The sequence below is a fragment of the Pseudophryne corroboree genome, chromosome 5 (assembly GCF_028390025.1).
Source record: "Pseudophryne corroboree isolate aPseCor3 chromosome 5, aPseCor3.hap2, whole genome shotgun sequence".
In the NCBI taxonomy this organism is placed as follows: domain Eukaryota; kingdom Metazoa; phylum Chordata; class Amphibia; order Anura; family Myobatrachidae; genus Pseudophryne; species Pseudophryne corroboree.
Window position 1 is genome coordinate 19,086,915 of NC_086448.1, and position 26,636 is coordinate 19,113,550.

A 26,636-nucleotide genomic window follows, 5' to 3' on the forward strand; every position below is an offset into this window, starting at 1 on the left:
CTGTTTATTCACAATCAGATTAATGATGGAAAAAGTCCTGGGCACATTGCTGGATTTCTGATTGTCCTGGAGTTACTTTGATAAGAACAGACACATATCGCTGAATACTGCTGGCATAGGTGTAGTAAGACCTGAGGTGTCAGGGTGTATTGTGCCCCCTCCGCGGTTCAACCCTACCTTCTGTAGGACGCATTTGCAGGAGATACCAAAGGATCTGACACAGAATTTTTTTGTAGACATCACCTGAAAAACGGCCCCGCTGACAGATCACATGAGGTGGAAGGGGGAAGGAAGCAGGAAGGTTGGGCACCCCATTGACTGACGTGGGTCTGTTCTGTTTGTAGGATATGTGGTTTGGGCCCCTCTTGACCCAGGGGCACACACTGTGTGTGTTGTATTGTATGGTACACCGACAGCTACAGTAAGACTCACTAGGAGAATAGTATGGGGTGTGCAGGGTGATCTGTAAGGCGTCACCCAGAACTCCCAAATTTTTAAAGGGATTATCCACATTATTTAAGGTGTATGTAATCTTGTGGAATTTTCTGCCATATACAAGACATATAATTAATGTGTCTGATCTATTTTTATCTGGCAATACGTATACGCACAAGGCAATAAATTCATGTATAATAAGACAAATCTCTTTATTTCAAGCAACAACCCAGTAACACCTCACTCCTCACCTGGATATGTACTAAAAACAAACGTCCAGAACCTCTGCAAGAAGAAGGACATAAGGGACCAGGCTCTAAGAACTATTCTGCAAATGGAAATCTGATCTCAAGTTCAACCACTTGTATCAAGCTTTAGGTTTGAGATCCTCTTAGAAACAATTTTATGACGGTGATTATCTGAGGTCCTAGGAGCATATATACTAAGGTGCGGGCTTATAGAAGCGGAGATCGGATTCTAGCTATTACCTTCTAGAACGTGCTAGAGAAATGTTAAGTAGAATCTAATTGGTTACTATGGGAAACGTCTCCACTTCTAGTATCTCTGCACAAAAGGGTGCGAAGGCAGAAAGGATGGCAGAGGGGACACATCCACTGTTATAGGCTGCCATCCGCTGTTATTCTAATGACACAGCTATACCGCTAATAAATACACAAACATGTCTGTCTGTGTGTCGCAGTGATGTAACGTGCGGGGCATGAGAACCCCGGGCACGGGCAGATACTGAGCTCACACACACTACTGACAGACAGAGAGATGGCATCGCTGAGCCTGGCACTGCCAAGGGCAACACAAGCAATAACTACACAAGAGGTGAGCCGGTAGGTCCACAGCAAAACTACTGCGCACCTCACAGTAAGAGACGCGTTCCATTCCCCGCATGAGATCCGCCACTGGATATAGGGCCTGACCGGTGCCCTCAGCCCGGGCCGCTGCTATTCTCACACATGACAGAACGCGACGCTATCGCACGTTACCTTTAAAGCAGGTGATGAAATTCTTCACTTTCATATCATCTAGAAAAAGCTGAAAAACAAAACACCAGCTTAGTGCCAGAGGGGTAACAGGGAACACGTTACATAGTGTCAGAGGGGTAACAGGGAACACGTTACATAGTGTCAGAGGGGTAACAGAGAACACGTTACATAGTGTCAGAGGGGTAACAGGGAACACGTTACATAGTGTCAGAGGGGTAACAGAGAACACGTTACATAGTGCCAGAGGGGTAACAGGGAACACGTTACATAGTGCCAGAGGGGTAACAGAGAACACGTTACATAGTGCCAGAGGGGTAACAGGGAACACGTTACATAGTGTCAGAGGGGTAACAGGGAACACGTTACATAGTGTCAGAGGGGTAACAGAGAACACGTTACATAGTGTCAGAGGGGTAACAGGGAACACGTTACATAGTGTCAGAGGAGTAACAGAGAACACGTTACATAGTGCCAGAGGGGTAACAGGGAACACGTTACATAGTGCCAGAGGGGTAACAGAGAACACGTTACATAGTGCCAGAGGGGTAACAGGGAACACGTTACATAGTGCCAGAGGGGTAACAGGGAACACGTTACATAGTGTCAGAGGGGTAACTGGGAACACGTTACATAGTGTCAGAGGGGTAACAGAGAACACGTTACATAGTGCCAGAGGGGTAACAGGGAACACGTTACATAGTGCCAGAGGGGTAACAGAGAACACGTTACATAGTGCCAGAGGGGTAACAGGGAACACGTTACATAGTGCCAGAGGGGTAACAGGGAACACGTTACATAGTGTCAGAGGGGTAACTGGGAACACGTTACATAGTGCCAGAGGGGTAACAGGGAACACGTTACATAGTGCCAGAGGGGTAACAGGGAACACGTTACATAGTGCCAGAGGGGTAACAGGGAACACGTTACATAGTGTCAGAGGGGTAACAGGGAACACGTTACATAGTGCCAGAGGGGTAACAGGGAACACGTTACATAGTGTCAGAGGGGTAACAGGGAACACGTTACGTAGTGTCAGAGGGGTAACAGAGAACACGTTACATAGTGCCAGAGGGGTAACAGGGAACACGTTACGTAGTGTCAGAGGGGTAACAGGGAACACGTTACATAGTGTCAGAGGGGTAACAGGGAACACGTTACATAGTGTCAGAGGGGTAACAGAGAACACGTTACATAGTGTCAGAGGGGTGACAGGGAACACGTTACATAGTGCCAGAGGGGTAACAGGGAACACGTTACATAGTGTCAGAGGGGTAACAGGGAACACGTTACATAGTGTCAGAGGGGTAACAGAGAACACGTTACATAGTGCCAGAGGGGTAACAGGGAACACGTTACATAGTGCCAGAGGGGTAACAGAGAACACGTTACATAGTGTCAGAGGGGTAACAGGGAACACGTTACATAGTGCCAGAGGGGTAACAGGGAACACGTTACATAGTGTCAGAGGGGTAACAGGGAACACGTTACATAGTGCCAGAGGGGTAACAGAGAACACGTTACATAGTGCCAGAGGGGTAACAGGGAACACGTTACATAGTGCCAGAGGGGTAACAGGGAACACGTTACATAGTGCCAGAGGGGTAACAGGGAACACGTTACATAGTGTCAGAGGGGTAACAGGGAACACGTTACATAGTGTCAGAGGGGTAACTGGGAATACAGGGGGCCCGCAGTACTGAGAGGTAACTGGGAATACAGAGGGCCCGCAGTACGGAGAGGTAACAGGGAATACAGGGGGCCCGCAGTACGGAGAGGTAACAGGGAATACAGGGGGCCCGCAGTACGGAGAGGTAACAGGGAATACAGAGGGCCCGCAGTACGGAGAGGTAACAAGGGATACAGGGGGCCCGCAGTACGGAGAGGTAACGGAATACAGGGGCCCGCAGTAGGGTGACCATAATATCCCTTCAATCTGGGACACCTATGATTTACACGGGTGTGGTATGTTAGGTAGATTAGACTTAGGTCGACAGGGCCTCTAGGTCGACATGAGTTTTTTTTTACTTCTTTTGGTGTCGTTTTCTCCGTACAGTGACCAGGAACCCCAATTAGTGCACCGTGTCCCCGCGCATGCTTCGAGCAAGGTGCTTGGTGCACAGGTTACCGTTCCCAAACGTAGTCCACGTGGATCGTAAAGTATTAAAATGTTCAAAAAATGAAAAGAAAAAAAAAACGTGCAAAACGCATGTCGACCTAAAGACCGGATCCCCACTGCCCTCATCACACTGGGGCCCCTGCCCTGCTCACTGCCCTCATCACACTGGGGCCCCTGCCCAGCTCACTGCCCTCATCACACTGGGGACCCTGCCCTGCTCACTGCCCTCATCACACTGGGGACCCTGCCCTGCTCACTGCCCTCATCACACTGGGGACCCTGCCCTGCTCACTGCCCTCATCACACTGGGGACCCTGCCCTGCTCACTGCCCTCATCACACTGGGGACCCTGTCCTGCTCACTGCCCTCATCACACTGGGGACCCTGCCCTGCTCACTGCCCTCATCACACTGGGGCCCCTGCCCTGCTCACTGCCCTCATCACACTGGGGCCCCTGCCCAGCTCACTGCCCTCATCACACTGGGGACCCTGCCCTGCTCACTGCCCTCATCACACTGGGGACCCTGCCCTGCTCACTGCCCTCATCACACTGGGGACCCTGCCCTGCTCACTGCCCTCATCACACTGGGGACCCTGCCCTGCTCACTGCCCTCATCACACTGGGGACCCTGCCCTGCTCACTGCCCTCATCACACTGGGGACCCTGCCCTGCTCACTGCCCTCATCACACTGGGGCCCCTGCCCAGCTCACTGCCCTCATCACACTGGGGCCCCTGCCCAGCTCACTGCCCTCATCACACTGGGGATCCTGCCCAGCTCACTGCCCTCATCACACTGGGGCCCCTACCCTGCTCACTGTCCTTATCACACTGGGGCCCCTGCCCTGCTCACTGCCCTCACCACACTGGGGCCCCTACCCTGCTCACTGTCCTTATCACACTGGGGCCCCTGCCCTGCTCACTGCCCTCACCACACTGGGGCCCCTGTCCTCATCACACTGGGGCCCCTACCCTGCTCACTTCCCTCATCACACTGGGGCCCCTACCCTGTTCACTGCCCTCATCACACTGGGGCCCCTACCCTGCTCACTGCCCTCATCACACTGGGGACCCTACCCTGCTCACTGCCCTTATCACACTGGGGCCCCTACCCTGCTCACTGCCCTCATCACACTGGGGCCCCTACCCTGCTCACTGCCCTCATCACACTGGGGCCCCTACCTTGCTCACTGCCCTCATCACACTGGGGCCCCTACACTGCTCAGAGTATCCGTTCAGATGGTCGACCATGTTATGGTCGACAGTCATTAGGTCGACCACTATTGGTCGACATTGACAGTCGACATGGACACATGGTCGACACATGAAAATGGTCGACACATGAAAAGGTCGACATGAGTTTTTTAACTTTTTTTTCTTTTGGGGAACTTTTTCATACTTTACGATCCACGGGGACTACAATTGGAACGGTAATCTGCGCCGAGCGAAGCGAAGGCACCATGCCCGAAGCATGGCGAGTGAACGCGGTGCACTAATTGGGGTTCCCAGTCACTTTACGCAAAAAACGACACCAAAAAAACTCATGTTGACCTTTGCATGTGTCGACCATTTTCATGTGTCGACCATGTGTCCATGTCAACCAGTAGTGGTCGACCTAATGACTGTCGACCATAACATGGTCGACCATTCATACCGGAACCCCTGCTCAGTGCCCTCATCGGTCCACTGACTCATCAGACTGGGTGGGGCCCCTGCCCTCATCACACTGGGGCCCTAACTCGCTCACTGCCCTCATCACACTGGGGCCCTAACCCGCTCACTGCCCTCATCACACTGGGGCCCCTGCCCTGCTGCACATTACACTGGGCCCCCGTAGCCGGAGATGAGTGCCGCCTTGCGGGTCTCACCTGCCCCTGGTGGTCGATGTAATAGAAGTACTCCCGCACCCGGGGCTCCGGGCTCTGACCCTGCACGTAGCTGAGGCACCGGCGGGAGAGCTGGGCCAGGCGGCCGGGGGAGAGGAGGTGGCGGGGCCCTCGGAGCAGCGCTGGGAAAGCCATGGTTAGGAAAGACCGGGGATTCTAATGGTTGGTAGGCCGTGCGGTTTCTATAGAAACGGGTTCTCTGCTCTCTGTGTCCCGGGGGAAACATGTGCCCCGAAGATAGGTTCCGGGCGCACTGAGTGACCCACACGGGCACCCTGGCACCTACACCCTGCAGTCACCAATGTCACCCCTGACCCAGTGCACCAAGCCAGCAGCTGCTGTACCACGCCCTACCCACAGCTGGCGACACAGGTTCCGGGCACACTGAGTGACCCACACGGGCACCCTGGCACTTACACCCTGCAGTCACCAATGTCACCACTGACCCAGTGCACCAAGCCAGCAGCTGCTGTACCACGCCCTACCCACAGCTGGCGACACAGGTTCCGGGCACACTGAGTGACCCACACGGGCACCCTGGCACTTACACCCTGCAGTCACCAATGTCACCCCTGACCCAGTGCATCAAGGCAGCAGCTGCTGTACCACACCCTACCCACAGCTGGCACCACAGCGGCATTATGCCATGGCACCATTGGGAATGCAACATGTGGTGCAGGAATGGGTTTAAAAAAATGGCCCTATGAAATACTTTACTGAGCGGGTTCAGAACAGTACACCATGCCTGACACTGAGGACTACGGGAACCTACACTAGTTACCTACCTGTAAGATATTAGAGCGCCTCTTTCTTGTTTCCAGTTTGTACAATCCGGCACAATAACTGAGACAGAATAAATACCTTCTCCTGGCATCATACTGGCTATCTCTGCCTGACATACCAGCAATCTCCCTGGTTGCACCTTGCGCCCTAGTACCCACCGCTGTCTCTCCTTTATAAAACCTGCTGGTGCGGGGAATGGATGTTGTAGCTGTAACCCCTGGAATAGCTCTTCTTCCATTATATCCACAGGAGATCCCACCGTGTGACAAGTATGTAATAGGCTTCCCATACTATCCCGGGACACATGAATTACACAGGTTCTGGGGCTGGCTGACGTCAAGCCTGCATTTCACCTGGTTTTAATCAGCCACAGAGCCTGTGTAATCCATGAGCGTCCCGGTGTAAAGGAATGGTATGGGAAGTCTGGTAATAGTCCGGATTGGCGCATCCTCCATTGCTGAACTCTCACCCACTGTGGAGAGGAAGGTCCATAGGAGCCGTCAGATAGAAAATGTGGGATGTGAGTGATCCTCTGTCGCCTCCTCACCATCAGTGACGGGGCTCAGCTGGCATGGATATCATCGCCATGGGGCACCTGGAACTCTTCACCGCATTCAGCCCCATTCCATCATATAGCGACAAGCTTTACTCCCCCTCCCTTCCTCAGTCTGGTGGAATGTGGAACATTGGGAAACCCTCCTGATATTGGTGTTCCGTACTGGCTAGTCTCCTGAACGTTGGGCATGTATCATTGCTACCAGTATGCCATTTGCCCCACAATTGTGCTAATATGCTCTCCATATATGTGTATACCACCCCCCCCCCCCCCCCCCAATTCTGTATTCATATATCCATATCCACTTTTAATAATAAAAAAATATCAATTATAAAAACACAAACAAGAAAACCCCAGCGATCCATAACAGGGTGACTATATGGTCTGTCATGCACATGTGTTATTTGTCTCTTCCATGCGTGCAGCAAACCATATTTGAGATTTAAGAGTAACAAGAGAAGTTCAGATCCCTGCATCCGGCTATAAGGCCTCCTGCAGACACCAGGATATTAGATGGTACCTATGTAGGCCTTGCATAGTAGAGGAAAGAGGAGTCCAATAGTGGAGTAGGTACTGGCAAAGGGGGTTAGTAGTCAGCAATACAGGGCCCACACTGGTCCTCTCAGTGCCTTACGTGTTGCACTCTGAGTCTGGACATACTGGACTATTTGCACAATGGAATTTAGGGGGGCTCAATTTGGCCCATACTTGCCTACCTGACCCTCTCCATGAGGGAGAAAATGCTCTGTTCCTGGACTTTCCTGGTAATGTATGATTGCCATCACCTGTGGTGAAACACCTTTCTTATCAATTACCTAGCTCACCACAGGTGATGGCAATCATACATTACCAGGAAAGTCCAGGAACAGAGCATTTTCTCCCTCATGGAGAGGGTCAGGTAGGCAAGTATGATTTGGCCCAAGAATGCAAGGTGAGACCTGGAGGCAAGCTCAGGGTGTTCTATATGGAGGTAATCAAGGTGCAAGCTGTAGAAAGGGTGCACTGTTTATGGTGCACATATCCTATATCTTAAAACGTAAGTGTTGAGCAGAGGTGCAGTAGTATAGGCTGTAACGTTTGTGTAGGGCCCAGAATTTTACTTTCATACCCAAGCAGGTGGGGGTGAGTGGCAAAGTTCGTGGTCACTTTCCATACATGAAAACCTCATTCCTGTGCATAGTTTTGTTGTAAGTATTGCCTGAGATAGCCTGGGGGCTTCTATTCCCTATTCCACATGAAGTTACTGAGGGACCTCTCGGGCTGGGAGGGTGTGGAAATGATAAAGCAGACTTGGGAAGAGGTGTCCAGCCACAATATTCAGGCTCGTCATTTAGAAAAATAACCTGAAAGATGATTTTTTTGCATGTGGTGTTTTTCTCCTATTTGGCAATAAATCTGTTTTCATGTCTTACTAAAACATCCGGTAGGAACTTTTTAGTGGTTTCCTAGTCAACTAAATTGTGAACGGAGCAAACTGCCTGTAAAGGGCCCTGCAGATTTAAAGATTATCTGTCCAATCTGTCTAATTGGAAAGAAAATCTGGCAATGTCTGGGAGCAAATGACAATCAACCATTTGCTCCCAAAATCCAGAAAATGGATTGTTAAGATCAATTGTTGTAACAAAACAAACTTAACCAATTTGTTTGAAAGTCCATTTTTGTCTGTTGTCCAGTGTTTGAGAGCAAATGGTCAATTGTCATTTGCTCCCATACATTACCAGATTTTTGTTCCAACCAGAAAGATTGGACAGATAATCTTTAAGTGTGTAGGGCACTTAAGTGAAGCAGCTGGCCAGTAGATACAACTGAGGTTGTGGACGGTCGCTTCGGTTGTAGGGATAGAGCTATCAGTTTCCTCATCTCCAAGTTTAGCCATTAAACTTTCCCATGTAAGCGAGAAACAAATGGACATATTTGGCTGAAGATAAAAATGCAGAAAGAGCGATTGCCGGGATAGTTCATGATCAGATTGGTTAGGCGGATCGGTTTCCAAACGTGCAAAACATCAGAAACAAACCCATCAAAAAGTGCACATTGTGTATCACGGAAAAACACCAACTCTATAAAATAAGAATTTACTCACCGGTAATTCTATTTCTCGTAGTCCGTAGTGGATGCTGGGGACTCCGTAAGGACCATGGGGAACAGACGGCTCCCCAGGAGACTGGGCACAAGTAAAGAAAGATTCAGGACTATCTGGTGTGCACTGGCTCCTCCCCCTATGACCCTCCTCCAGACCTCAGTTAAGATAGTGTGCCCGGAAGAGCTGACACAACAAGGAAGGATTTTGAATCCCGGGTAAGACTCATACCAGCCACACCAATCACACCGTACAACTCGTGATATGAACCCCGGTTAACAGTATGATAACAACGGAGCCTCTGAACAGATGGCTCTCAACAATAACCCGATTTGTTAACAATAACTATTTACAAGTATTGCAGACAATCCGCACTTGGGATGGGCGCCCAGCATCCACTACGGACTACGAGAAATAGAATTACCGGTGAGTAAATTCTTATTTTCTATGACGTCCTAGTGGATGCTGGGGACTCCGTAAGGACCATGGGGATTATACCAAAGCTCCCAAACAGGCGGGAGAGTGCGGATGACTATGCAGCACCGAATGAGCAAACTCAAGGTCCTCCTCAGCCAGGGTGTCAAACTTGTAAAACTTAGCAAAAGTGTTAGACCCTGACCAAGTAGCCGCTCGGCAAAATTGCAGTGCCGAGACCCCTCGGGCAGCCGCCCAAGATGAGCCCACCTTCCTTGTGGAATGGGCTTTTACTGATTTAGGCTGCGGTAGTCCTACCGCAGAATGCGCAAGCTGAATAGTGCTACAAATCCAGCGCGCAATAGTCTGCTTAGAAGCAGGAGCACCCAGCTTGTTGGGTGCATACAGGATAAACAGCGAGTCAGTTTTCCTGACTCCAGCCGTCCTGGAAACATAAATTTTCAGGGCCCTGACTACGTCCAGTAACTTGGAATCCTCCAAGTCCCTAGTAGCCGCAGGCCCACAATAGGTTGGTTCAAGTGAAAAGCTGATACCACCTTCGGGAGAAACTGAGGACGAGTCCTCAGCTCTGCCCTATCCATATGGAAAATCAGATAAGGGCTTTTACAAGACAAAGCCGCCAATTCTGATACACGCCTGGCCGAAGCCAGGGCCAACAGCATGACCACTTTCCACGTGAGATATTTCAAATCCACGGTTTTAAGTGGCTCAAACCAATGTGATTTCAGGAACTCCAAAACCACATTGAGATCCCAAGGTGCCACTGGAGGCACGTAAGGAGGCTGAATATGCAGAACTCCCTTGACAAAAGTCTGAACTTCAGGCAATTAAGCCAGTTCCTTTTGAAAGAAAATCGACAGAGCCGAAATCTGGACCTTAATGGACCCCAATTTGAGGCCCATCGTCACCCCTGCTTGCAGGAAATGCAGGAATCGACCCAGTTGAAATTCCTCCGTTGGGGCCTTCCTGGCCTCACACCAAGCCACATACTTCCGCCAAATGCGGTGATAGTGGTTTGCAGTGACATCCTTCCTGGCCTTAATCAGGGTAGGGATGACTTCCTCCGGAATACCTTTTTCCTTCAGGATCCGGCGTTCAACCGCCATGCCGTCAAACGCAGTCGCGGTAAGTCTTGGAACAGGCAGGGCCCCTGCTGCAGCAGGTCCCGCCGTAGCGGTAGAGGCCATGGGTCCTCTGAGAGCATCTCTTGAAGGTCCGGGTACCAAGTTCTTCTTGGCCAGTCCGGAACCACGAGTATAGTTCTCATTCCTCCTCTTCGTATTATTCTCAGCACCTTGGGAATAAGAGGTAGAGGGGGAAACACGTAAACCGACTGGTACACCCACGGTGTCACTAGAGCGTCCACAGCTATCGCCTGAGGGTCTCTTGACCTGGCGCAATACCTTTTTAGCTTTTTGTTGAGGCGGGACGCCATCATATCCACCTGTGGTCTTTCCCACCGGTTTACAATCAATTGGAAAACGGGATCCGGTCAAGATGCCGCCGGACGGAATCCCGGCGGTCGAAATACCGACGCCGGAATCCCGACCGCCGCAATCCCGACATATTCTCCCTCCGTGGGTGTCCACGACACCCATAGAGGGAGAATATAATAGTGTGCCGAGCGTAGCAAGGCACCGTGCCCGCAGCGTGGCGAGCGCAGCGAGCCCACAAGGGGCTGCGTTCCGCTCGCCACCCCTGTCGGGATTGTGTGGTCGGGATTCCGGTGTCGGTATTTCGACCGCCGGGATTCCGACCACCAGCATTTAGTACTGATCCCTGGAAAACTTCTGGATGAAGTCCCCACTCTCCCGGGTGAAGGTCGTGTCTGCTGAGGAAGTCTGCTTCCCAGTTGTCCACACCCGGAATGAACACTGCTGACAGTGCTAGCACGTGATTTTCCGCCCATCGGAGAATCCTTGTGGCTTCTGCCATTGCCCTCCTGCTTCTTGTGCCGCCCTGTCTGTTTACATGGGCGACCGCCGTGATGTTGTCTGATTGGATCAGTACCGGTTTGTTTTGAAGCAGGAGTTTTGCTTGGCTTAGGGCATTGTAAATGGCTCTTAGCTCCAGGATATTTGTGTGTAGTGAAATCTCCTGATTTGACCACAGCCCTTGGAAATTTCTTCCCTGGTTGACTGCTCCCCAGCCCCGAAGGCTGGCATCCGTAGTCACCAGGACCCAGTCCTGTATTCCGAATCTGCGGCCCTCTAGAAGATGAGCCCTCTGCAGCCACCACAGTAGAGACACCCTGGTCCTTGTCGACAGGGTTATCCGCTGCTGCATCTGAAGATGCGATCCGGACCACTTGTCCAACAGGTCCCACTGGAAAATCCTTGCGTGGAACCTTCCGAACGGGATTGCTTCGTACGAAGCTACCATTTTTCCCAGGACTCGCGTGCATTGATGTACCGACACCTGTCCTGGTTTTAGGAGGTTTCTGACTAGAGATGACAACTCCTCGGCTTTCTCCACTGGAAGAAACACTTTTTTCTGGTCTGTGTCCAGAATCATTCCCAGGAACAGAAGACGTGTTGTCGGGACCAGCTGTGACTTTGGGATATTGAGAATCCAGCCGTGCTGCTGCAGCACTTCCCGAGAAAGTGCTACCCCCACTAACAACTGTTCCTTGGACCTCGCCTTTATCAGGAGATCGTCCAAGTACGGGATAATTAAAACCCCCCTCTTCCGAAGGAGTATCATCATTTCGGCCATTACCTTGGTAAAGACCCTCGGTGCCGTGGATAACCCAAATGGCAGCGTCTGGAACTGATAGTGACAGTCCTGTACCACAAACCTGAGGTACTCCTGGTGAGGAGGGTAAATGGGGACATGCAGGTAAGCATCCTTGATGTCCAGGGAGACCATGTAATCCCCCTCGTCCAGGCTCGCAATAACCGCCCTGAGCGATTCCATCTTGAACTTGAATCTTTTGATATATGTGTGCAAGGATTTTAAATTTAAGATGGGTCTCACCGAACCGTCCGGTTTCGGTACCACAAACATTGTGGAATAGTAACCTGTGGCCGGAGAGACCAACCAGCCACACGTGCGGCACTGAAGGGGTTAACCCCTAGTGCCCGGCGCCCTTAACAGGACAATGGGCGCTTGGCGCCACTTTAAAACTGTGCACTGGTGCTAAGCGCCATCTTTAAATATAGTGTGGGTGCTAGGCACCGGGTATTTAAGAATATATTTAATACTGTGTTTTCACCAATGTTATATTTAAGGCAATAGGCACAGTTGTAAGATTGCACATTTACATTGCAGCAAATGCCAGCACTTAGAAGGAATGTGTAAGCTGTGTTGGTTTTAAAATGCATTTACGTTTGAGGACAAATGGCTTGGAAGCTTCTCACCTAGGAATTGAGATGCTGATGACCCTGGCACCTGGAAAGGGGTGTATGGACAAGCCATTTCTTTGAGATTGAGATGTGTCTCTGTGTAACTTTATAGACACATGCAGGTGAAAGGATTTGTTGCTGTCTTCTCTGAATATTGAGTGAACTGGGTTTGCATGGAGATGTTAGAGAGACAGGAACATGTTAATCAGATTGTGTTTTACAAATGCAAACTAGTGGGTTTCGTGTAACAACAGTTTGATGTAACATTTCTTAGGCTGCATTATGTGTGATGCAGATTATGTTTAATTTACAGTATAAGAACGTTGTCTATGTGTGAGAGGGTGAATGCAATTGAAATGCAAGTTATATTTACATTTGTGAAAGAGACAGGAAGATGATAATCAGATTGTGTTTGGGAAAGCCACTGGTCTGGTTATATATAAGAAGAGGAGCAGGAATGTGCTTTATCCAATTCTTAACTTTTGAAATGTAAACTTGTATTTCTTTATATTTTCTGCGATAACCTGATTGGTTGGAGAAGACAGGGAGGGCTTACCCCCCTGTGGTACTGTGTGTAGAACTGGGATAAAAAGAGGATGCCTGTGAGCCTCCAAGGGTAGTTGTAACATCTTCTTCTGCTGAAAAGATCTTGATTGTATGCTGTTGCCCCTAGCAATAGGGAGGAGCCTTTTTAAAGGTTATTTGAGCAATAAACACCTTTGCCTCAAGAAGACTGCTTCATCTTGTGACCAACAGGGTTAGGCCAAACCTAGCCCCGTTCTCCGGCTGTCCAGGGAAGCACCTGACGTCTCCAAGCTCCGCCTTCCGCCAGCTACCGGTAGAGGCCTAGCAAGTGGCTAGTGGGGATTCGTCGACACCACACAGGTGTGGTAAAGCAGTGCGTCGGCACATACAGAGCAGAACCGTGGTTCCAAACGCCACGGCAGGTTAGGAGTTTGGTGGTGGCAGCGAGAACCCGCCCACAGCGCAGTGGGTGGAGTCAGTAACAGGCGGTTACTGACGGTAAGCGGGAATCCCCTATGTGGTCAGGCCTCGTGCGGCTTGACCTTCCATTCTGTGTGCAGTCAACGGGACGCGGAAGCTGCGAGTGCTTCCGTACGGTATCGTCCTGTCACAGAAATTGGTGGCATAGAGGTGGGATAATCCCAGGCGGCTTTTCATCACCTGATTGGAGAAGCCGAGTTACTCAGGAGAGGAGTAACTGCAGCGCAGGAGGACGCACAAGATGGCGGAATTCAGCGGAATGTCCAAGGAGGATCTGGAGATCGTATGCCAGGGGAAGGGTGTGGATATCCCTTCCAACGCGTCCAGAAGCGTCATGAAGGCGGCGCTCAGGAGCTGGGAGGAGTCTCATCGGGCGGAGGTGGAAAGCACTGATGGCGTCAGCATCGCAGAGGACGGCCCAACAGTGGACCTTCGTAAGGAACCGGTGAGAACCACAAGCCCCGCCCTCTCTCACAGCAGCAATGTTTCCCAGCAATCCCTAGCAGGGCCAGGATCCCAACGTCCCAGGGGGGGCGGCCCGGATACCCTAGCAGATCGGCTAGCGGAATTGGGGGAAAGGGCAACGGAGCAAGAACGCATGCTTGTCATTCGGATGTGGCATGCGGAGCGGGCACCACAGGCCATGGTACCCCGGGAGCCGTTGTCAGCTGTTGTACACAGATCAGGACGTATTCAGTTTGCCAAGTTTGCAGACAGTGATGGGGACATTGATGGACATTTACAAGTTTTTGAAAGGACTTGTAAACTACACGATCTACCCAAGTCAGAGTGGGTGAGACACCTTGTGCCCACTCTGCATGGAGAGGCCTTGGAGGCCTATCGAGGAGTGGCGACGGAAGACTGTGGGAACTACGACGAAGTCGCGAAGGCCCTCCTCCAGCGATTCTTCATCACTCCAGAGTCTTACAGGAAGAAGTTCAGAGACTTGCCCAAGAATCCTAGCAGCACCCATGAGCAGTTCGCCACCCAGCTGCGGCAGTACGTGGTGAAGTGGGTGAAGGATTCGGAAGCCACTACATGGGACGCACTGATCGACCTGATCTGCAGAGAGCAGTTCTACCGCAGGTGCGCCCAAGAAGTGAAGGAGTGGGTGCTAGATCGGGAGCCACCCAGCTTAAAAATGGCTGCCCAATTAGCCGACAAATATGTGGCAATTCGGCCACGGGGGCAGAAGCGCCCCGCCAGCAGCCAGCTCCAACAGACTGGACCACCAAGGGGACCACCCTCTTCAGCTCATCACCCCCAAAGACAAGCATCTTCCAACCCGGGTGCTCTTAGCCAGCAACCGCACCGCAGAGTCCCTGCAACTGATCAGAGATCATCGGTGCCACGACTGGAGAAGAAGTGCTACGGCTGTGGGAAAATCGGACATCTGAGGATGAACTGTCCTGCATCCCAAGCACCCCAGACTCGTGCCCCAAATCCGAGTGCTGGAGCCCGGATCGCTTGTTTGACGAGAGGAGATGAGCCTACAGAGACTGTTCCCCCTCCAGTCAGTCCGATGGAGTGTGGCGAGAGACAGGTGCACTCTGCGGAGAGAGTCACCTGCATGGCCAAACAGCCCCTACACAACATGTGGAGGCACCTGCAGCCAGTCCACGTGGGACCCCTGCAGGGAGAAGGCCTAAGAGACTCTGGGGCCTCAATCACTGTGGTGAGCCCCCACCTTATAGATCCTGCTGCAGTATTGCAGGGTCGCACTGCCACGATCACCCTGGCAGAAGGAACAGAAAAAGCGGTTCCCATGGCAAGAGTCTACCTGGACTGGGGAGCTGGACCAGAGTTGCGAGAAGTTGCCGTCGTGGATGGTCTCCCAACTGATGTGGTCCTAGGAAATGATCTGGGTGGTGGGATCGTCACTACGTTTGTTGGCGCCATTCCCCGGAGTCAAGTTCCAAAACCACCATTGACATCAGCTACTCCAGCACCGCCCAGCCCAGAGGAAAAGACTACAGCTGCTAGACAACTGCCAGCACAGCCAACCACAGCATCAACCAGCCCAGAGGAAAAGATCACAGCGGCTAGATCAGTACATCGACCCCACATGCCTTTTGCCTCTGGTATGCCTACGTCCCCTAGCAACGCAGAGGATGTCGGTTCCAGCTCGTGTGATCCTGTGGGGGGGCCCAATGATGCTCCTGACCCAAGTGGTTTGCCAACTCCGGCGGTGAGTATGAGAAACCACACTGATTTTTCCATGACTGACCCCTACCAGACTGACCCTAGTAGTCCCCACCTAGATCCCCCTGTAGAGCGTCCCAATTTAGGAGAGATTGAGGGCCACAGGCAGGAGTTTAGGGAGGCTCAACTCTCTGACCCATCCCCGAAAGGCATGAGGCGCCACTCTGGCAGCGGCCTTGACAGGGTTGGGGCGGGAAGTTTGACCTGGCGGGAAGGGTTAAGGTACAGGGTAGCCAGGAAAGTGGGAGGGGATAGACCAGATAGGGAATGTGTCCAACTGGTCCCCTCAGGGAACGTTCCTGCGCAACCGGTGTCGGTTGCCAGCGAAACCCCTTTGGACAGCAACCCGGAGACAGACCGTACCCTGAAGTGCCTGACACAGAGCTTACCCTGGTCTGGAATGTCGGATGACGCCCAGACCAAATGTAAGGCTGGTGCCATGCGTTGGCAGCCGGGGCACTCCAGCATTTGTGTTGTCTCTGGGCCTCTGCCCATAGGAGAAACCTTGCAGCAAGTTGCTGTGGACATAGCAGGTCTCCTGCCTGTGCACAGTAGATCGGGGAAGACACGCAGCCTCCCTGTGGTGGATGCCACACAGGATCCAGAGACTGGTGGTCTGGCCGCCATCACTGTGGCACAGGTAGCGGACGAGGAGGGAAGAGTAGGCCTAGGTGACAGGGTAGGTTTCCCGAGTCATAGGTCGACGGAGGAGGATTGGAGGGCAGGTCTGACAGTTAGGGCAGACAGTTGCCAGATAGGTATGACGGAGGTGCAGTGCCTGGGGCACCATGTGGGAGGAGACAGGGGTAGGCCCAAGCCAGAGGGGGTGGAGGCAACCAGAGGCTGTCCCCGACCCACATCACCCAGACCGGTACTGACCTTAGAACCTGTAAGGCCCTACGGACATGTTGTCATTGACTTTTGTCCTGTAGTGAACCCCTTGACAGAGATGGCTAGGAAGGGCATTCCCAAGTCAGTGGACTTTGCACCCGCTTGCGAGTTGGCATTCCAGTCATTGAAGGAGGCTCGGGTACCCGCTCCAGTGCTGATGGCGCACATTCTTGACCAGGACTGTGTGTTACGAACTATTGCGCCACTGCACGGCCTGGGAGCTGTACCAAGCCAGAAAGAGCCATATGGGCCGGAGCCCCCTGTGGCCTGGTTGAGCAGTATACTGCTATTGTGGGAGGTGGGGTATGCCACAGTTGGGACACCGTGGGTGGCACTTGTTTGTAACCAGCCCCCCGCCGTGGTGACTTACCACCCACCTGTTAGGTGGCTGCAACCTACCTTGGGGAAATTTGACAGACTTTTGTGGTGGAGCCTTGAACTTGGACTTCAGGTGGACTATTTGAACATTGTGCACCCACGAAGAGAGGCCCACTACACTATGGATGAACTGTCTAGGCCAGAGCCTACACATCCCAGGTAGCGTCCCCTTCACCCCAACGGACTGCGGGACCAGGACCCAAATCGTTGGGACATGGGTCCCTGGTTGACCCGCTTGAATGGGGGGGGGAGGAGTGTGGCCGGAGAGACCAACCAGCCACACGTGCGGCACTGAAGGGGTTAACCCCTAGTGCCCGGCGCCCTTAACAGGACAATGGGCGCTTGGCGCCACTTTAAAACTGTGCACTGGTGCTAAGCGCCATCTTTAAATATAGTGTGGGTGCTAGGCACCGGGTATTTAAGAATATATTTAATACTGTGTTTTCACCAATGTTATATTTAAGGCAATAGGCACAGTTGTAAGATTGCACATTTACATTGCAGCAAATGCCAGCACTTAGAAGGAATGTGTAAACTGTGTTGGTTTTAAAATGCATTTACGTTTGAGGACAAATGGCTTGGAAGCTTCTCACCTAGGAATTGAGATGCTGATGACCCTGGCACCTGGAAAGGGGTGTATGGACTATGGACAAGCCATTTCTTTGAGATTGAGATGTGTCTCTGTGTAACTTTATAGACACATGCAGGTGAAAGGATTTGTTGCTGTCTTCTCTGAATATTGAGTGAACTGGGTTTGCATGGAGATGTTAGAGAGACAGGAACATGTTAATCAGATTGTGTTTTACAAATGCAAACTAGTGGGTTTCGTGTAACAACAGTTTGATGTAACATTTCTTAGGCTGCATTATGTGTGATGCAGATTATGTTTAATTTACAGTATAAGAACGTTGTCTATGTGTGAGAGGGTGAATGCAATTGAAATGCAAGTTATATTTACATTTGTGAAAGAGACAGGAAGATGATAATCAGATTGTGTTTGGGAAAGCCACTGGTCTGGTTATATATAAGAAGAGGAGCAGGAATGTGCTTTATCCAATTCTTAACTTTTGAAATGTAAACTTGTATTTCTTTATATTTTCTGCGATAACCTGATTGGTTGGAGAAGACAGGGAGGGCTTACCCCCCTGTGGTACTGTGTGTAGAACTGGGATAAAAAGAGGATGCCTGTGAGCCTCCAAGGGTAGTTGTAACATCTTCTTCTGCTGAAAAGATCTTGATTGTATGCTGTTGCCCCTAGCAATAGGGAGGAGCCTTTTTAAAGGTTATTTGAGCAATAAACACCTTTGCCTCAAGAAGACTGCTTCATCTTGTGACCAACAGGGTTAGGCCAAACCTAGCCCCGTTCTCCGGCTGTCCAGGGAAGCACCTGACGTCTCCAAGCTCCGCCTTCCGCCAGCTACCGGTAGAGGCCTAGCAAGTGGCTAGTGGGGATTCGTCGACACCACACAGGTGTGGTAAAGCAGTGCGTCGGCACATACAGAGCAGAACCGTGGTTCCAAACGCCACGGCAGGTTAGGAGTTTGGTGGTGGCAGCGAGAACCCGCCCACAGCGCAGTGGGTGGAGTCAGTAACAGGCGGTTACTGACGGTAAGCGGGAATCCCCTATGTGGTCAGGCCTCGTGCGGCTTGACCTTCCATTCTGTGTGCAGTCAACGGGACGCGGAAGCTGCGAGTGCTTCCGTACGGTATCGTCCTGTCACATAACCCTTTTCTTGTTGAAGGAGGGGTACCTTGATAATCACTTGCTGTGCATACAGCTTTTGAATAGCCACCAACACTGCCTCCCTGGCAGAGGGAGTTGCTGGCAAGGCAGATTTTAGGAAACGGCAGGGGGGGGGGGGGGGGGGAGACGTCTCGAATTCCAGCCTGTACCCCTGAGATACTACTTGAAGGATCCAGGGATCCACCTGTGAGAGAGCCCACTGTGCGCTGAAATTCCTTAGACGGGCCCCCACTGTACCCGGGTCCGCCTGTGCAGCCCCAGCGTCATGCTGTGGACTTACCGGACGCGGGGGAGGACTTCTGCTCTTGGGAACTAGCTGTATGCTGCAGCTTTTTCCCTCTACCTTTGCCTCTCGGCAGAAAGGAGGAGCCTCTAGCCCTCTTGCTTTTCTGGGGCCGAAAGGACTGTACCTGATAATACGGTGCTTTCTTTTGCTGTGGGGTAGCCTGTGGCAAAAATTTCGATTTCCCAGCCGTAACTGTGGAAACGAGGTCTGAAAGACCATCCCCAAACAGTTCCACCCCCTTATAAGGCAAAACTTCCATGTGCCGTTTTGAATCGGCATTGCCTGACCACTGCCGAGTCCATAACCCCCTCCTGGCGGCAATGGACATTGCGCTTATTTTTGATGCCAGCCGGCAAATATCCCTCTGTGCATCACGCATGTATAAGACAGCGTCTTTTATATGCTCTATTGTCAGCAAAATATTGTCCCTATCCAGAGTATCAATATTATCCGACAGGGAATCTGACCACGCAGCTGCAGCACTGCACATCCATGCCGATGCAATAGCTTGTCGCAATATAATGCCCGTGTGTGTGTGTATATAGCTTTAAGGGTAGCCTCCTGCTTCCTATCAGCAGGTTCCTTTAGGGCGGCCGTATCCGGAGATGGTAGTGCCACCTTTTTTGATAAACGTGTAAGCGCTTTATCCACCCTAGGGGGTGTTTCCCAACGTGACCTATCCTCTGGCGGGAAAGGGTACGCTGCCAATAACCGTTTAGAAATTATCGATTTCTTATCGGGGGAAGTCCACGCTTCCTCACACACCTCATTTAATTCCTCAGATGCAGGAAAAAATAAGATTTTACTTACCGATAAATCTATTTCTCGGAGTCCGTAGTGGATGCTGGGGTTCCTGAAAGGACCATGGGGAATAGCGGCTCCGCAGGAGACAGGGCACAAAAAGTAAAGCTTTCCGATCAGGTGGTGTGCACTGGCTCCTCCCCCTATGACCCTCCTCCAGACTCCAGTTAGGTACTGTGCCCGGACGAGCGTACACAATAAGGGAGGATTTTGAATCCCGGGTAAGACTCATACCAGCCACACCAATCACACCGTACAACTTGTGATCTAAACCCAGTTAACAGTATGATAACAGCGGAGCCTCTGAAAGATGGCTTCCTTTAACAATAACCCGAATTAGTTAACAATAACTATGTACAACTTATGCAGATAATCCGCACTTGGGATGGGCGCCCAGCATCCACTACGGACTCCGAGAAATAGATTTATCGGTAAGTAAAATCTTATTTTCTCTATCGTCCTAGTGGATGCTGGGGTTCCTGAAAGGACCATGGGGATTATACCAAAGCTCCCAAACGGGCGGGAGAGTGCGGATGACTCTGCAGCACCGAATGAGAGAACTCCAGGTCCTCCTTAGCCAGAGTATCAAATTTGTAAAATTTTACAAACGTGTTCTCCCCTGACCACGTAGCTGCTCGGCAAAGTTGTAATGCCGAGACCCCTCGGGCAGCCGCCCAAGATGAGCCCACCTTCCTTGTGGAGTGGGCCTTTACAGATTTAGGCTGTGGCAAGCCTGCCACAGAATGTGCAAGTTGGATTGTGCTACAGATCCAACGAGCAATCGTCTGCTTAGACGCAGGAGCACCCATCTTGTTGGGTGCATACAATATAAACAACGAGTCAGATTTTCTGACTCCAGCTGTCCTTGCAATATATATTTTTAATGCTCTGACAACGTCCAGTAACTTGGAGTCCTCCAAGTCACTTGTAGCCGCAGGCACTACAATAGGCTGGTTCAGATGAAATGCTGACACCACCTTAGGGAGAAAATGCGGACGAGTTCGCAGTTCTGCCCTGTCCGAATGGAAAATCAGATATGGGCTTTTGTAAGATAAAGCTGCCAATTCTGACACTCTCCTGGCAGAAGCCAGGGCTAGAAGCATGGTCACTTTCCATGTGAGATATTTCAAATCCACCTTTTTTAGTGGTTCAAACCAATGAGATTTTAGGAAGTCCAAAACCACATTTAGATCCCACGGTGCCACTGGAGGCACCACAGGAGGCTGTATATGCAGCACTCCCTTAACAAAGGTCTGGACTTCAGGGACTGAAGCCAATTCTTTTTGAAAGAAAATCGACAGGGCCGAAATTTGAACCTTAATAGATCCCAATTTGAGACCCATTGACAATCCTGATTGCAGGAAATGTAGGAATCGACCCAGTTGAAATTCCTCCGTCGGAGCACTCCGATCTTCGCACCACGCAACATATTTTCGCCAAATTCGGTGATAATGTTGCACGGTTACTTCCTTCCTTGCTTTAATCAAAGTAGGAATGACTTCTTCCGGCATGCCTCTTTCCTTTAGGATCCGGCGTTCAACCGCCATGCCGTCAAACGCAGCCGCGGTAAGTCTTGAAACAGACAGGGACCCTGCTGAAGCAAGTCCCTCCTTAGAGGTAGAGGCCACGGATCTTCCGTGATCATCTCTTGAAGTTCCGGGTACCAAGTCCTCCTTGGCCAATCCGGAACCACTAGTATCGTTCTTACGCCTCTTTGCCGTATAATTCTCAATACTTTTGGTATGAGAGGCAGAGGAGGAAACACATACACCGACTGGTACACCCAAGGCGTTACCAGCGCGTCCACAGCTATTGCCTGCGGATCTCTTGACCTGGCGCAATACCTGTCCAGTTTTTTGTTGAGGCGAGACGCCATCATGTCCACCATTGGTCTTTCCCAACGGGTTACCAGCATGTGGAAGACTTCTGGATGAAGTCCCCACTCTCCCGGGTGAAGATCGTGTCTGCTGAGGAAGTCTGCTTCCCAGTTGTCCACTCCCGGGATGAACACTGCTGACAGTGCTATCACATGATTCTCTGCCCAGCGAAGAATCCTTGCAGCTTCTGCCATTGCCCTCCTGCTTCTTGTGCCGCCCTGTCTGTTCACATGGGCGACTGCCGTGATGTTGTCCGACTGGATCAATACCGGTTTTCCCTGAAGCAGAGGTTCTGCCTGGTTTAGAGCATTGTATATTGCTCTTAGTTCCAGAATGTTTATGTGAAGAGACGTTTCCAGGCTCGTCCATACTCCCTGGAAGTTTCTTCCTTGTGTGACTGCTCCCCAGCCTCTCAGGCTGGCGTCCGTGGTCACCAGGATCCAATCCTGTATGCCGAATCTGCGGCCCTCCAATAGATGAGCACTCTGCAACCACCACAGAAGAGACACCCTTGTCCTTGGAGACAGGGTTATCCGTAGGTGCATCTGAAGATGCGACCCTGACCATTTGTCCAACAGATCCCTTTGGAAAATTCTTGCGTGGAATCTGCCGAATGGAATCGCTTCGTAAGAAGCCACCATTTTTCCCAGGACTCTTGTGCATTGATGTACAGACACCTTTCCTGGTTTTAGGAGGTTCCTGACAAGCTCGGATAACTCCTTGGCTTTTTCCTCCGGGAGAAAAACCTTTTTCTGAACCGTGTCCAGAATCATCCCTAGGAACAGCAGACGAGTTGTCGGCATTAACTGGGATTTTGGAATATTCAGAATCCACCCGTGCTGTTTTAGCACTTCTTGAGATAGTGCTAATCCCATCTCTAGCTGTTCTCTGGACCTCGCCCTTATTAGGAGATCGTCCAAGTATGGGATAATTAATACGCCTTTTCTTCGAAGAAGAATCATCATCTCGGCCATTACCTTTGTAAAGATCCGAGGTGCCGTGGACAATCCGAACGGCAGCGTCTGAAACTGATAGTGACAGTTTTGTACAACGAACCTGAGGTACCCCTGGTGTGAGGGGTAAATTGGAACGTGGAGATACGCATCCTTGATGTCCAAGGATACCATAAAGTTCCCCTCTTCCAGGTTCGCTATCACTGCTCTGAGTGACTCCATTTTGAACTTGAACTTCTTTATGTACAGGTTCAAGGACTTCAGATTTAGAATAGGCCTTACCGAGCCATCCGGCTTCGGTACCACAAAAAGAGTGGAATAATACCCCTTCCCTTGTTGCAGAAGAGGTACCTTGACTATCACCTGCTGAGAGTACAGCTTGTGAATGGCTTCCAACACCGTCTCCCTTTCGGAGGGGGACGTTGGTAAAGCAGACCTCAGGAAACGGCGAGGTGGATCTGTCTCTAATTCCAACCTGTATCCCTGAGATATTATCTGCAGGATCCAGGGATCTACTTGCGAGTGAGCCCACTGCGCGCTGTAATTTTTGAGACGACCGCCCACCGTCCCCGAGTCCGCTTGAGAAGCCCCAGCGTCATGCTGAGGCTTTTGTAGAAGCCGGGGAGGGCTTCTGATCCTGGGAAGGAGCTGCGTGTTGCTGTCTCTTCCCTCGACCTTTGCCTCGTGGCAAATATGAATAGCCCTTTGCTCTCTTATTTTTAAAGGAACGAAAGGGCTGCGGTTGAAAAGTCGGTGCCTTTTTCTGTTGGGGAGTGACTTGAGGTAGAAAGGTGGATTTCCCGGCTGTAGCCGTGGCCACCAAATCTGATAGACCGACTCCAAATAACTCCTCCCCCTTATACGGCAAAACTTCCATATGCCGTTTTGAATCCGCATCGCCTGTCCACTGTCGCGTCCATAAAGCTCTTCTGGCCGAAATGGACATAGCACTTACCCGTGATGCCAGTGTGCATATATCCCTCTGTGCATCACGCATATAAAGAAATGCATCCTTTATTTGTTCTAACGACAGTAGAATATTGTCCCTGTCCAGGGTATCAATATTTTCAATCAGGGATTCTGACCAAACTACCCCCGCACTGCCCATCCAGGCAGTTGCTACAGCTGGTCGTAGTATAACACCTGCATGTGTGTATATACTTTTTTGGATATTTTCCATCCTCCTATCTGATGGATCTTTAAGTGCGGCCGTCTCAGGAGAGGGTAACGCCACTTGTTTAGATAAGCGTGTTAGCGCCTTGTCCACCCTAGGAGGTGTTTCCCAGCGCTCCCTAACCTCTGGCGGGAAAGGGTATAATGCCAATAATTTCTTTGAAATTATCAGCTTTTTATCAGGGGCAACCCACGCTTCATTACACACGTCATTTAGTTCTTCTGATTCAGGAAAAACTATAGGTAGTTTTTTCATACCCCACATAATACCCTGTTTAGTGGTACCTGTAGTATCAGCTAAATGTAACGCCTCCTTCATTGCCAAAATCATATAACGTGTGGCCCTACTGGAAAATACGGTTGATTCGTCACCGTCACCACTGGAGTCATCGCCTGTGTCTGGGTCTGTGTCGACCGACTGAGGCAAAGGGCGTTTCACAGCCCCTGACGGTGTTTGAGTCGCCTGGACAGGCACTAATTGATTGTCCGGCCGTCTCATGTCGTCAAACGACTGCTTTAGCGTGTTGACACTATCCCGTAGTTCCATAAATAAAGGCATCCATTCTGGTGTCGACCCCCTAGGAGGTGACATCCCCATATTTGGCAATTGCTCCGCCTCCACACCAATATCGTCCTCATACATGTCGACACACACGTACCGACACACAGCAGACACACAGGGAATGCTCCTAATGAAGACAGGACCCACTAGCCCTTTGGGGAGACAGAGGGAGAGTTTGCCAGCACACACCAAAAGCGCTATATATATATATCAGGGATAGCCTTATAATAAGTGCTCCCCTATAGCTGCTTTGTTATATAAAAATATCGCCATAAATTTGCCCCCCCTCTCTGTTTTACCCTGTTTCTGTAGTGCAGTGCAGGGGAGAGACCTGGGAGCCGTCCTGACCAGCGGAGCTGTGAGAGGAAATGGCGCCGTGTGCTGAGGAGATAGGCCCCGCCCCTTTTCCGGCGGGCTCGTCTCCCGCTATTTTGAGAAATCAGGCAGGGGTTAAATATCTCCATATAGCCTCTAGGGCTATATGTGAGGTATTTTTAGCCTTTATAGGTACTCATTTTGCCTCCCAGGGCGCCCCCCTCCCAGCGCCCTGCACCCTCAGTGACTGCCGTGTGAAGTGTGCTGAGAGGAAAATGGCGCACAGCTGCAGTGCTGTGCGCTACCTTTAGAAGACTGCAGGAGTCTTCAGCCGCCGATTCTGGACCTCTTCTGTCTTCAGCATCTGCAAGGGGGCCGGCGGCGCGGCTCCGGTGACCATCCAGGCTGTACCTGTGATCGTCCCTCTGGAGCTTGATGTCCAGTAGCCAAGAAGCCAATCCATCCTGCACGCAGGTGAGTTGACTCCTTCTCCCCTCAGTCCCTCGCTGCAGTGATCCTGTTGCCAGCAGGAATCACTGTAACATAAAAAACCTAGCTAAACTTTCTCTAAGCAGCTCTTTAGGAGAGCCACCTAGATTGCACCCTTCTCGGCCGGGCACAAAAATCTAACTGGAGTCTGGAGGAGGGTCATAGGGGGAGGAGCCAGTGCACACCACCTGATCGGAAAGCTTTACTTTTTGTGCCCTGTCTCCTGCGGAGCCGCTATTCCCCATGGTCCTTTCAGGAACCCCAGCATCCACTAGGACGATAGAGAAACTACTGGTAGTTTTTTCTCACCAAAAATAATACCCTTTTTTGTGGTACCTGGGGTACTATCAGAAATGTGTAATACATTTTTCATTGCCTCAATCATGTAACGGGTGGACCTATTGGAAGGTACACTAGTCTCATCGTCGTCGACACTGGAGTCGGTATCCGTGTCAACATCTGTGTCTGCCATCTGAGGTAGCGGGCGTTTTAAAGCCCCTGGTGACATTTGAGACGCTTGGACAGGCACAAGCTGAGTATCCGGCTGTCCTATGTCGTCAAACCTTTTATGTAAGGAGTTGACACTGTCACGTAATTCCTTCCATAAGTCCATCCACACAAGTGTCGACCCCGCAGGGGGTGACATCACATTCACAGGCATTTGCTCCGCCTCCACATCATTATCCTCATCATACATGTCGACACAGCAGTACCGACACACAGCACACACACAGGGAATGCTCTGACAGAGGACAGGACCCCACAAAGCCCTTTGGGGAGACAGAGGGAGAGTATGCCAGTACACACCAGAGCGCTATATACCACAGGGATATCACTATACAGAGTGTTTTCCCTTATAGCTGCTTATAATAAATATACTGCGCCTAAATTTATTGCCCCCCCTCTCTTTTTTACCCTTTCTGTAGTGCAGGACTGCAGGGGAGAGCCAGGGAGCGATCCTTCCAGCGGAGCTGTGAGGGAAAATGGCGCCAGTGTGCTGAGGGAGATGGCTCCGCCCCTTTTTCGGCGGGCTTTCTTCCGCTGTTTTTGTAACTCTGGCAGGGGTAATTTACACCTATATAGCCCCTGGGGCTATATATGGTGTCAGTTTTGCCAGCCAAGGTGTTAATATTGCTGCTCAGGGCACCCCCCCCCCAGCGCCCTGCACCCATCAGTGACCGGAGTGTGTGGTGTGCATGAGGAGCAATGGCGCACAGCTGCAGTGCTTCAGCCGCCGATTTTCCAGACCTTCTTGCTTCTGGCTCTGTAAGGGGGACGGCGGCGCAGCTCCGGGACCGGACGACGAGGTCGGGTCCTGTGTGCGATCC

At 51.1% G+C, this 26,636-nt stretch overlaps 2 protein-coding genes across 2 annotated transcripts in view; both read right to left on the reverse strand.

Annotated features, from left to right (window-relative positions):
- The window catches only part of C5H8orf82 (chromosome 5 C8orf82 homolog), an 89,351-nt gene extending 83,619 nt beyond the window's left edge, over positions 1-5,732 (reverse strand). The window contains exons 1-2 of the mRNA XM_063921122.1: positions 5,417-5,732; positions 1,434-1,482 (exon numbers count right to left, since the gene is read on the reverse strand). Coding sequence (XP_063777192.1) covers positions 1,434-1,482; positions 5,417-5,569 — 202 coding nt within the window. The 5' untranslated portion in view covers positions 5,570-5,732. The remainder of the gene's footprint in view (positions 1-1,433; positions 1,483-5,416) is intronic.
- The window catches only part of ARHGAP39 (Rho GTPase activating protein 39), a 549,832-nt gene that overhangs the window by 82,140 nt on the left and 441,056 nt on the right, over positions 1-26,636 (reverse strand). Inside the window, exon 8 of the mRNA XM_063921120.1 lies at positions 1,434-1,482. Coding sequence (XP_063777190.1) covers positions 1,469-1,482 — 14 coding nt within the window. The 3' untranslated portion in view covers positions 1,434-1,468. The remainder of the gene's footprint in view (positions 1-1,433; positions 1,483-26,636) is intronic.